The sequence below is a fragment of the Oratosquilla oratoria genome, chromosome 24 (assembly GCF_046742065.1).
Source record: "Oratosquilla oratoria isolate Oo_2021 chromosome 24, ASM4674206v1, whole genome shotgun sequence".
Taxonomy (NCBI): Eukaryota; Metazoa; Arthropoda; class Malacostraca; order Stomatopoda; family Squillidae; genus Oratosquilla; species Oratosquilla oratoria.
In genome coordinates this window covers 5,681,112-5,693,611 of record NC_134800.1, presented here as the reverse complement: position 1 = coordinate 5,693,611, position 12,500 = coordinate 5,681,112, and the positions used below count along the sequence as shown (strand labels likewise).

Sequence of the window (12,500 nt, the reverse complement as noted above, 5' to 3'; positions counted from 1 at the left end):
ATCAAAATTCTCGACGCGCGGGTGGCGGGTGTTTTTTATGCGGTTTTTACGCGGTTTTTACGCGGTTGCAGCCGCGGAGAAATACGTAAGCGGGTCTTGCCTTCGCCACGTGAAAGAGGTCCTAATCTTCCCAAAATCCTTCGAGATCCTTTTTGACCGACTTGCATGTCTTCATTCTGTCTGTCGACAGATGATATTTTCTAGTTTGGGGGAAAATACCCTCAGACTATGAATTTTTATGTATATCACGCATAAGAATGAAGGAGACTGCAAGAGACCATAGAGCCAACACTAGGTAGTTCCATGTCCATTACCACTTATATTCCCCATCCATAAAGTTAAGTCTTAAGGCTTAACATATAAATGAAGGAGACTGCAAGAGACCATAAGGTCAACACTAGGTAGTTCCATGTCCATTACCGCCTGTCATCCCCATCCATTAAGTTGCCTAACCTTCTTTTAAAACAACCGATAGTTTCAGCGCTCACTACAATTGAAATCCAACACTACGAGTTCTGTTCTGTTGTCTTGATATGATGACCTTGCCTGCAACGCTCGATTTTTTTTTTTTTTTTTTTTTTTTTTTTTTTTACTGCTGCCTAGCAATCTTATTCAATTAAGGAAAACATTCAGACTCTGGAGAATTAACAAACTGTGGAGCTTTTTCTCCATCTATCTATCTATCTATCTATTTCTCTCTATCTATCTCCCTCTCCTCTTTCTCTCTCTCTCTCTCTATCTCTCTATCTATTTCTCTCTCTATCTATGTACCTATCTATCTATCTATCTATCTATCTATCTCCCTCTCTATCTATCTATTTCCCTCTCTCACTTTCTCTATCTCTCTATCTATTTCTCTGTCTCTCTCTCTCTCTCTCTCTCTCTCTCTCTCTCTCTCTCTCTCTCTCTCTCTCTCTCTCACTCTCTCTCTCTCTCTCTCTCTCTCTCTCTCTCTCTCTCTCTCTCTCTCTCTCTCTCTCTCTGTCTGTCTGTCTGTCTCAGCGAAGAGAAGAGAGAGAGAAAGGAAAGAAAAAGAAGAGAGAAAAAAATCATGACTTCATCAGGATTACCACCCTAATTTCTCCCCACCTTTCCCCTTCTCCCTCTCCTTCCCCCTCCCTCTCCCCCTCCCTACCTTCTCCATCCTTCTCCCTCTCCTCCCTCTCCTTCTCCCTCTCTCTTCCTTCCCTTTCCTCCTTCTCCTTCCCCTCCCCCTCCCGCTGTTTCCGTTCCTCCTCACCTCCCCCTCGTCCCCTCCCCTTCCCTCCCTTTTCCTCCCCTTCCCTACCCTTCCCTACCCTTCCCTCCCCTTCCCTCCCTTTTACTCCCCTTCCCTACCCTTCCCTACCCTTCCCTACCCTTCCTTCCCCTTCCCTCCTTCCTCAGCTGACTAGCGGGCCATCCTTCGTAAGCTTCACGTTGGTATTCTTAAAAAAAAATATTTCCTTATATAAATCTATAAATCCTTGGAAGGAAAAGATTTATATAAGGAAAGATTTTTTTAAGAATACCACCGTAAGATTCTTACGGTGGTATTCGTAAAATAAATCCTTATGTGAATATTTCCTTTCCAAGGATTTATATTAGATTTATATAAAGAAAGAATTTTTTAAGAATACCACAGGCAGACCCATCGACTTCGCGAAAAAGAAGAACATTTTCTTATTTATTTTCTTTTTATTACCTTATTGCTCAAGCAACACGGAAGTAATATGAATATAATTTTCAATGACGTTTTTTTATTAGTTGACTGATATTTACAGTGGATATTGGAATAGTGATGATTTTGGGATAGTAAACTTCCTGGAGTTCTCGTGCATTTGGCAGTCATGTAAATGTCGACCATTTGCTTAGAAATCAACGATTAACAGGAGAAATTAATCGTCATCTACTTGAGCGCAAAATTATGATAAACGTTAATCAAACAAGTGTGAAAACATTTATCATGGATAAAACGTTTGAGCTCGCTAAACGTTTAGTATTGTTTGAAGTACTTTCAGTGTGGGATTTACGTTTTTTGTGATTTTCTTTGTGAATGGATTCTACACTTGATACAACGTTCATAAATCGGTCATGGCATTGCTTTTGAAATAACAGAAAACAGTTTTGTTTTTCACATCCATTTGACAAATGTCACATGTCTTGCTCGCTTGTCATACCCCAAAAGCGAAAACTGTCATGGCTGACATGGCCTTTTACTTGGTAAAGAATTTCATAGATGAATTTGACCATAAATATAATAGAATAGAATAAAGTAAAAACATTCATTGTCGTGTAAAGATTATACAAAAATAAACATACGAGCAAGTATTATTTCTATGAGAAAGTATATTCCAGTTCAAACTGTTTTTGTTTTGAAATATCGACGACTCGGTCTGGGTACTGTGACGTCATAACGCCAGTGTTGCCAAAGCAGAAAAGACAACAGTTATTTTGATTTCAGTATCAATTGTGATATTATTATTACTTGTTGATTATATACAAAAATAATTATTATAATCCTTTATCAAAATGACATTAGTGTGTATAAGAACCTCAAACGATAGTTACAAATATTAAAAACCGATTAGAAATATATTTATGTAAAATTCCTGAATACACATTTGAAGGCTCGCATCGAGAACAATATAAAATGATAATCAGAGAATTGTAGTCAGTCTTACAGCAATTTAATGTTTTATCAAGCAATAACACCAATTTACCATTCTTTGACAAGCGTAAAATCGTTACTAGGTTTTACAACAATGCCGTAAAGTTGGTAGGCCTGATGAGACAATTGGCAATCGTGATTAACCGTCTCAGATCGCCATATCTATGCAAAATGTGTATATCTTTGTTGTTGTGTTTATACAAGCTTGTTTACAAAATAAATATATTTTGTTGTAAGATTTGAACTAATCGAAAGAAATTCTTTCTTTGCACATAAAGAATTGAATAGGATGGGCTGTAGGAGAGAAAGAGAGAAAATGAGAGAGAAAGAGAGAGAGAGAGAGAGAGTGAGTGAGAGAGAGAGAGAGAGTGAGAGGGAGGGAGGGAGGGAGAGAAAGAGAGATAGAGAGAGGGAGAAAGAGAGATAGAGAGAGGGAGAAAGAGAGATAGAGAGAGGGGGAGAGAGAGAGAGAGAGAGGAAGGGAGGGAGGGAGAAGGAGGGGAGAAGTGAGAGTGAAAGGGAGGAAGGGAGAGAAAGAGAGATGAAGAGAGAGACAGAGGGAGGGAGGGAGGGAGAGAGAGTAAGAGGGAGGGAGGGAGAGAAAGAGATAAAAAGAGAGAGGGAGAGAGAGAGAGAGAGATAGGGAGGGAGGGGAGAGAGTGAGTGGGAAGAGAGAGAGAGTGATAAAGAGAGGGCGAGAGAGAGAAAGAGATAGAGAGAGAGAGAAGGAGAGAGAAAAAGAAAAAGAGAAGGAGAGAGAGAAAGAGAAAGAGAGAGAAAGAAAAAATGGACCAGTTGATGGTAACAAAGTGAGATGGTGGACTTTTCGGAGACTCGTTGTAAGGCAGGTCAGATTGAGTTAACGATTGGGTTGAATTGGAGATGGAGATAGACCTCCCGGGAAGGTCCCCGGTGGATTAAACGGAAAATAGACTCAATGACACACATGCACACATGCACACACACACGCACACACACACACAAACACACACACACACACACACACACGCACGCACACACACACACGCACACACACACACACACACACACACACACACACACGACTCGATGGCGCAGTTAATAGAATTCCCTGCCGCCACTACAGCGGTCCGGGTTCGAATCCCGCCCAGGGCTGAAATAATTTCAGTATCGCTGCGCTGTCAGTCGTTACTCCAATTTTCGTGGACTGGGAGTTGGGTGTGTGTGCGTGTAAGGTCACATCATTACCCATAGATCGGTCATGTATGAGCTCTATGCTCTCTTCCGGAAGGGTCACAGCTGTCTATGACGAGTCCAACACGTGATCCATGACCATGGTGAATCATACACATACATTTGAAAAATCAATCAGATTTTGCGATTATCGTAATGTTTCTGGTGATTTTCTGGACTGCAGTAGATGTCTTTCAATTTCAAATCTATTATGATCAATTTTGAGCAGAAAAATTAAAACAAATTATCATGATATCATCTTAGTCTTTAATCATATATTTTGTTAAATTCTGTGACTCACCTTGGTCTTTGGATCACGTGTTGGACTCGTGATCGACAGCTATTTCCCTCCCGGAAGAGAGCTCAGAGATCGTATGACCTATCTATGGGTAATGCTTTGACCATACACGCAAACACACACCCAAGTCCCCGCCCATGAGAGTTGGAGTAACGACTCGAAGCGCAGCGATACTGAAATTATTTTCGGCCCTGGGCAGGATTCGAACCCGGACCGCCGTAGCGACAGTTTGAAACTCTACCAACCGCGCCACCGAGTCGTGTGTATACACGTGCGTACATACACACCCACACAGATGTACACGTACACAAGCACACACGTATGCATAATCATGGGTACATAAAGACGCACACACATGTATACATACTCACATGTTCACAAACACCCACACACGCACGCACCCACAACAAAACATCGTACCAAGTTTTCCATACAAAAGTCTACGGGGAAACACGTCATTTTTCGTTGTTGTTTTTGTTGTTGCTTTTTTTTTGTAGTTGTTGTTGTTGTTCTCTTGGCCCATATACTTTATTATGGCTATTTTTCGGATGATTGCATTATGCTAGAGGAAGAGGGAGGTTTCCAGCAATGAAAGTATAAAGTTAGATTATTTTCTTTTGGAAGGGGTGGGAAAGGATAAGGATGAGGGTGAGGAAGAGAGGGAGTAAGAGAGAGAGAGAGAGAGAGGATGAGAGAGAGAGAGAGAGGGAGAGAGAAATTAAGGACCCAGCCATAACGAGTTCTTGATCTTAGTTTAGGTTAGATTAACTTATCACAGCTCATAATTGGAACTTCTGCCTGTGACGTCAATTCCTAGTTTCTAATCACACATCAGAGACCTCCAACGGTGAGGAAGAGGAAATTGTCACACTAGATGAAGGAAATTACCCAGAATGCCGAGAATTATCCAATAAGGTCTGTCTTTCCTACCGCCCACTGGGAGGCTCTGGAAGTCTCTTCCTCCCTCAAGACTTCTCCTTCTGTCGATGATTTCTTGCACTCTTCTGAAAATGAGATTCTGAGGTGCTTGCAACTACACAGAGGTTTTATTTTGATTGGACATTTATGTTTGTGTTAGTGGGTGTGTGGGTGTGTGGGTGGATTAATACGAGTGTGGTGTGGGTGTGACCGGTTGTACATGGATATAAAATCTAGTCGAGTGGTAGACCAATCTAGTTTTCTTCTAGAGAAATAACTGCCTTGGAATCAGAATTAAGTTCTTTGGTTTCTGGAGCCCCAGAAGACAAGAATTTCTTAAATAATCGCAAATTAAAAAAAAAATCCTCTTTGGATGCGGAGGACCATAGATGTCCAACGAAGGCCTCTGTAGACGAAGAAGTATCTGAACTAAGCTGCCAGGGGCCAAAGGGAAGTCTTCGATGTTTCTCGAAGTACCGAGAGAACCAAAGAATGTGTCCGTGGCCAAAGAGAGAGCTTTGAGGTTCCCGGAGTTCCAAAAGGGCTGAAGAAAGTCTTTCAAGAGGGCCCGAGAAGGTCTTTCAAGAAAGCCCAAGAAGATCTTTGAGGTCAGAAGGATCCTCTAAGAATCGAAGAAGGTTGTTGGGGATCTGCGGTTCTTCATGGGCTATTAGACACATGTCGAGAGCTTTTTATGTTCTTGGAGGGCCGGGCGATATCGTTGTGCCGTCTTCCTCCCCGAACTCGCCCACAAGGTGCCACGGTGGCACTCTGGAAAGTGCCTCTTTCCATGGTTGTCAGAGCACATTAGGTAAAGGTGTGACTTCTGTTGGTTCTTCAGGGTGAGAGTGAAATTTCGTGGGTTATGAGATGGCATTTTATTTTATCTTATTTTATTTTAATTCATTTTATTCATTCATTTGTCTATTTATTTTTTGAGGGGGAGGAAGTTGGATAAGGAGCTTTCTCTATTTCTTTTTTATAATAGATTTACAAAAATATATATACTGTATCCTGAGATTTGTGGATTTTCGCATTCTTTTAGGTTACAATCGTTTTGATGCTTTCACTATCTCCGGAAAATAGTATTCCTTGTGTCTACTTTATCTTTGGTTCTCAACTTGGGGAATTCCCCCCTGAAGAGAAATTTTCTTGCATTGCACTAGTAAGGACATATGTTACTAAGCCGTTCTTCCTAATCTAGAACCTCTTTAGTTGAAGTAAATAACAATTTACTAAAATCCTGTTTATGTGCCTTCAAGAGTGTTTTGGCTATACGAATACTGCTCGTCATGTCCCTGTTTATCAATCTTCCATCATCACCAGTCCAAGAGAGCAATCAAACACAAGTACCTTGTTTGTGAGTCTTGTTTTTAAGACTTGTTTTCGTCAGAAGTCGAGTCATTGAGGTCACGGGTCATCTTTGTATTTAAAGACCGTCTCTTTCAAAGACTTAGACAAGGCGTTTGACATACTCCATCCCTTTAACGTAAACTCCAATTTAACTCCAAATTCTTGTAAAGATGTGGGGGGGGGGGCAGAGGGGGACAAAAATAGTTTTTCTCTAAAAAATTATACAAGTTTGTGGATAACGATGACAAAAATATAAGGGACATGTAACTGCCTAGTGTAGGCCTTATGGTCTCTTGTAGTCTCCTCAATTCTTAGATTATTAGATCGATAGATCAAGACTCTACAAATTAGAACTTGACTTTTGCTGAATGGATTCAGCTGTATTTAGCCAGAACGAAGTCTGTAAAGGGGTTCATTGGCTACAAGAAGGTTACTATTGTGTCGCAGAAAAGTAATTTGTCGTTGAATCCAGCGCTTCTATCCTTGGGGGCAATATGAAGTCATAAAGATGGTAAAAGAGATTTTTGAAGAAGACAGCAGAAAGGAAAGGTGGAAGAAGTTAAAGGTAATTAATATTCTCTCTCTCTCTCTCTCTCTCTCTCTATCTATCTATCTATCTATCTATCTATCTATCTTTTGTAAAAATTATTCTCCAATCATAAAAGAAGGACGTGTGACTCTGGTCCGTAGGGGTGTCATTAAAGTTTCCTAAAATGATCGCTACATAAAACGTCAATAGCCCCATACGTGGGAGTACTGAAAGTGAAAGGTAATGTTCAAAATAAGTGACTTTTAATGCTATTACGGCTGTCGTAAAGCTAAATGCAATCTATTTCCGAGCTCCAATGGTCGCGCGCACACACACACACACACACACACACACACACACACACACACACACACACACACACACACACACACACACACACACACACACACACACACACACACACACAATAAACCGTATAGTATTATTATTATTATTATTATTATTATTATTATTATTATTATTATTATTATTATTATTATTATTATTATTAATATTATTATTATTATTATTATAATTATTATAATTATGATAGTTATTATTATTATTATCATTATTATAATTATTATTATAATTATCATTATCATTATTGTTATTATTATTATCGTCATTATTATTATTATTATTATTATTATTATTATTATTATTATTATTATTATTATTATTATTATTATTATTATTATTATTATGATTGTTATTATTATTATTATTATCATTATTATTATCACACACACACACACACACACACACACGTGGTGCAGTGGTAGAGTTCCCGGCTGCCACTACGGCGGCCCGGGTTCGAATCCTGTCCAGAACTGAAATAATTTCAGTATCGCTGCGCTACGAGCCGTTACCCTAACACCCGTGGGTGGGAAGTTGGGCGTGTGTGTGCATGTAAGGTGACAGAATAACCCATAGATTGGTCATATATGAGCTCTGAGCTCTCTTCCGGGAGGGAAATAGCTGTTGATCACGAGTCCAACACGTGATCCAAGAACATGGTGAATCACACACACACACACACACACACACACACACACACACACACACACACACACACACACACACACACACACACACACACACACACACACACACACACACACACACACACACATCTCTTTCCTAATTTGTATCCCGTCAATACAGTGGCGGAGTTTATGTATTTTATTCTGTATTATGTATTATTATGTATTATATGTGTATTATGTATCATATATATTATTATGCATTATATGTGTATTATGTATTATTATGTATTTTATTCTGTATTTTATTCTGTCTGAAAGATGGAATAAATTCACTAATATATGTCACGCCACTGTGTCACAGAAGTTCATCAATCTCTATTCAGATGTCATGACACAAACGCCCTCTGAAGCTGATCACCCATCCAGTCATCTATCCATCCATCAACATATCAACTCATCAATTCTCTATCGCCTGCAGTCACATCCACGACACTCGCCCGATCCATCCCTCCATCCATCAAACCATCAACCCATCCATCCTCTGTCTCCTGCATCCACGACATTCTGCTGATCCATTCATCCATTCGTCAATCCGCGTCAATCCTGTGTTATTCCCGGCAGGTTGCATTGACGACGTCCGGTTGTCCGGGAAAGGGATTCCCATGCCGCCCGCCGTCAACGGCACGACCTGGGGCCAAGCCACGGCCATGAGGAACGTTCACAGGGACTGTAAGGCGCCCCCGGCGTGTACCAACGTCACTTGCACGCCACCCTTCTCCTGCATCGATACTTGGAGGAACTACTACTGCGGGTAGGTCAAGGAGGACGTAGTGAGGTTACGAGTGTGAAGTCATCTCTTGTATCAGCACCCCGAGGAACTACTTCGACACGTGGAGAAACTACTACTGTACGTAGGTCAAGTGGGATGTATAAACACCTCAAGGAACTACTACTGCGGGTAGGTCGAGGGGGACGTAGTGAGGTTACGAGTGTGAGGTCATCTTTTGTATAAACACCTCGAGGAACAACTTCAACACCTCAAGGAAGTACTACTGCAGGTAGGTCTAGGAGAACCTAGTGAGGTTACGAGTGTGAGGTCATCTTTTGCATAAACACCTCGAGGAACTACTTCGACACGTGGAGAATCTACTACTGTAGGTAGGTCAAGGAGGACGTTGTAATGTTACAAGTGTGAGGTCATCATTTTTATAAACACTTCAAAGAAGTACTTCATCGGGAAGATCGAGGAGTACCTAGTAAAGTTACGAGAATGAAGTCATCTCTTGTATCAATGCCTCGAGGATTTACTACTGTGGGTAGGTCAAGGAAGAGGGGGACGAGGGGAGGAAGAGGAGGAGTGGGAGGTGAAGAGGAAGAGGAGGATGGGTAAAAGTAGGAGGAAAGGAAGGAGGAAGGAAGGGAGAGGAGAAGTAGGAGGGGAAGAGGAAGAGGATAAGGGGAGGAATAGGAGAAAAGAGAGGAGGAGGAGGAGAAGTGAAGGAAGAGGAGGAGTAGGAGGGAAAGAGGAAGAGGAGGAGGGATAAGAGTTGGAGAAAGGGGAAGAGAAGGAGGGAAGAGAGATGAGGAGCAGGAGGGAAAGAGGAAGAGGAGGGATAAGGTGGGAGAAGGAGGGAAGCAAGAGGGGGACTAGGAGGGAAAGAGGAAAAAGAGGAGGGATAACAGTAGAAAAAGGGAAAAGGAGGAGGGAAGAGTAAGAGGAGGAGTACTAGGAGAAGAGGAAGAAAAGGAAAGCTAAAAATAAGATAAAAGGGAGGAAGAGGAGAGGGAGGAAGAGGAGAGAAAGACTTCAAGTAAGCTAACTATGATATCACATGCCCGAGCGATGACGTCATTGTGTTGAAAGTGAGCTCCCCCAGTGTCATGCGAGACGACGCGTAGAATATATTAGGATTATTTTGCAATTTCCAGTACTCCTCCTCCTCCTCCTCCCACCATTCTCCCTCTTACCTCCCTCTCCCTCCTTTCCTCTTCCCTCTCTTCTTTCCTCGTCCCTCTCTTCTCCTCCCACCATTCTCCTTTTCTTCCTCCTCATTCTCCACCCCTCCTAATATTCTCCTTGTCTCCTCCTCATTCTCCCACCCTCCCTCTCCCCTCCTCCTTCAATTCTTCTCTTCCTCCTCTTTCCTGCCTTCTCCTCCTCGCTAATTCTTCCTCTTTCCTACTTGTTCCTCTTCCCTGCCTCCTTCTCTTCCCTACCTCCTCCTCTTCCCTGCTTCCTCGTCTTCCCTGTCTCCTCCTCCTCTTCCTCTTCCTCTTCTCTACCGACTCTTCTTCCCTACCTTCTCCTCTTCCTTACCTTCTCCTTTTCATTAACTCCTCTTTGTCCATGTACATGACAAAACATAAATCCGAAAAAAAATCTAATACCATCCCAACCACAGATTATAAAAATATAGAAAAGAAGATGAGCGGTCTACACCAGGAGGCGCTGATTAGCAGAATCCATGACCTTTTCCCTACAATGAGCTTTAGGGTCTATTGGAGGGGATATAATAAACACTCACTGCTGGGAATCGGAGGGGAGTGCGGGATTCGAACCCACAACTGAGCGGTTGCAAGATCAACACTCGAACACTTAGAAGACCTCTAGGACAGAACGTTGCTGGTTATTCGCATAGAAATCGTGGAAAATGTAAAAATCTAGATTAGGTTTAGTTCGCCTCGATGGGCCATTTTGGCATGGGCGGTCATATCATCCAGATGATTGCAGACACGAATCAGAGGAAATTGAAAGATCCTAGACCCAAAAACTGGAAGGTTGAGTCAGAGACGGATCGACCTGGGAGGTGAAAGATTGAAGGAGAGAATTGATGGATGCCTGCGTCAGGCGGTGAAAGTTGATGGGGTTGTTTTTGAGGAGAAAGAATGGAATGCTGTGAGAGAGTGCCCCAATTTGGAACCCGCTTCCTCCGTGTGAAGGGCTAGATCTGAAACTTAGCATTAATGGTTATGTTCTGGTAACAACGTTCTCTGTGAGTTGCTTGGAGTAACCGTCAATGACTTTCGGACTTATCCTTCCCTTGGCCAGCCTTATGTGGTCTCAGGGTGGTACGGCCCATGCAAGTGAGTTAACCAAGAGTGTCTTCGCGTTGCAGATGCGGCGAAGGAAAGGCGCTGACACCATCGAGGTCTTCGTGTGAAGACGAGAATCCTTCCCTTGGCCAGCCTTATGTGGTCTCAGGGTGGTACGGCCCATGCAAGTGAGTTAACCAAGAGTGTCTTCGTGTTGCAGATGCGGCGAAGGAAAGGCGCTGACACCATCGAGGTCTTCGTGTGAAGACGAGAATCCTTCCCTTGGCCAGCCTTATGTGGTCTCAGGGTGGTACGGCCCATGCAAGTGAGTTAACCAAGAGTATCTTCGTGTTGCAGATGCGGCGAAGGAAAGGCGCTGACACCATCGAGGTCTTCGTGCGAAGACGAGAATCCTTCCCTTGGCCACCGTGGTCTCACAAGAGTGTCTTCGTGTTGCAGATGCGGCGAAGGAAAGGCGCTGACACCATCGAGGTCTTCGTGCGAAGACGAGAACGAATGTGCCTGGTCACCGTGTCTCAACGGAGGAACTTGCATCAACGCTGATCCCGGTAAGTTGGTCTTACCCGGTTAGTTGGTCCTCTCCGGTAAGTTGGTCCTACTGGTAAGTTGGTCCTCCCCGTTTAGCTGGTCCTACAGGTAAGTTGGTCGCACAGGTACGCTGGTCCTCCCCGGTAAGTTGGTTCTACCGGTAAGTTGGTCCTACCGGCAAGTTGGTCCCACAGGTAAGTTGGTCCCACAGGTAAGTTGGTCCTACAGGTAAGTTGGTCCTACAGGTCCTAAATTGGTTCTTGTGACTCATGTACAGAGAGATACTATTCCAGACACACACGCGCGCACTAACGCGCGTTTTTGGAACAAAATCACTTACAAGAGAACTACAACAAATAGAAAGACATCAAATACTCAACGACGAAAGATGTATTTGTGTAGTCCTGATCTAACACATGTTTTCGGAACAAAATCACTCAGAGTTACAACAAAGAAAAAGATATCAAATACTCAACGACGAAAGATATGTTTGTGTAGTCCTGATCTATCATATGTACTTAAGCCTTTATTCTGGTTGATATGTGTGTGTGTGTGTGTGTGTGTGTGTGTGTGTGTGTGTGTGTGTGTCTGTGTGTGTGATACACGATGTCTGAAAGGTCATAAGCAACAAGACCAACAGACCTGATCTTGCAACTGACATACTCCTGCACAGATCCAGTACTCTACCCTCCCCCTCCCCCGTTCTCCCTCATCTCACCCTCCCCTCACTCTTCTCACGGTTCGTCGGGTCTGGCATAGTTCCCAGGAGGCCTCTCACCTCCTCTCACTTCCTCTCACCTCCTCCTCCTCCTCCTCCTCCTCTCACCTCCTCCTCCTCTCACCTCTGCCACTTCCTACCCCATGTCCTCACCTCCTAAACTCCCTCTATCTCTGTCCCCCTTCCTCCATCCTTCTTCCCCCCCTTTTCCTTTCCTCCCCTCTTCCTTCCCCTTTCATCCTCAACCTCCC

The 12,500-nt window shown here is 43.0% G+C and overlaps 1 protein-coding gene across 1 annotated transcript in view; it reads left to right on the top strand.

The window, feature by feature from the left end:
- Positions 1 to 12,500, top strand: part of LOC143038266 (putative neural-cadherin 2) — a 535,431-nt gene that overhangs the window by 510,876 nt on the left and 12,055 nt on the right. Inside the window, exons 27-28 of the mRNA XM_076207285.1 lie at positions 8,571 to 8,760; positions 11,442 to 11,551. Of these exons, the coding sequence (XP_076063400.1) occupies positions 8,571 to 8,760; positions 11,442 to 11,551 (300 nt within the window). The remainder of the gene's footprint in view (positions 1 to 8,570; positions 8,761 to 11,441; positions 11,552 to 12,500) is intronic.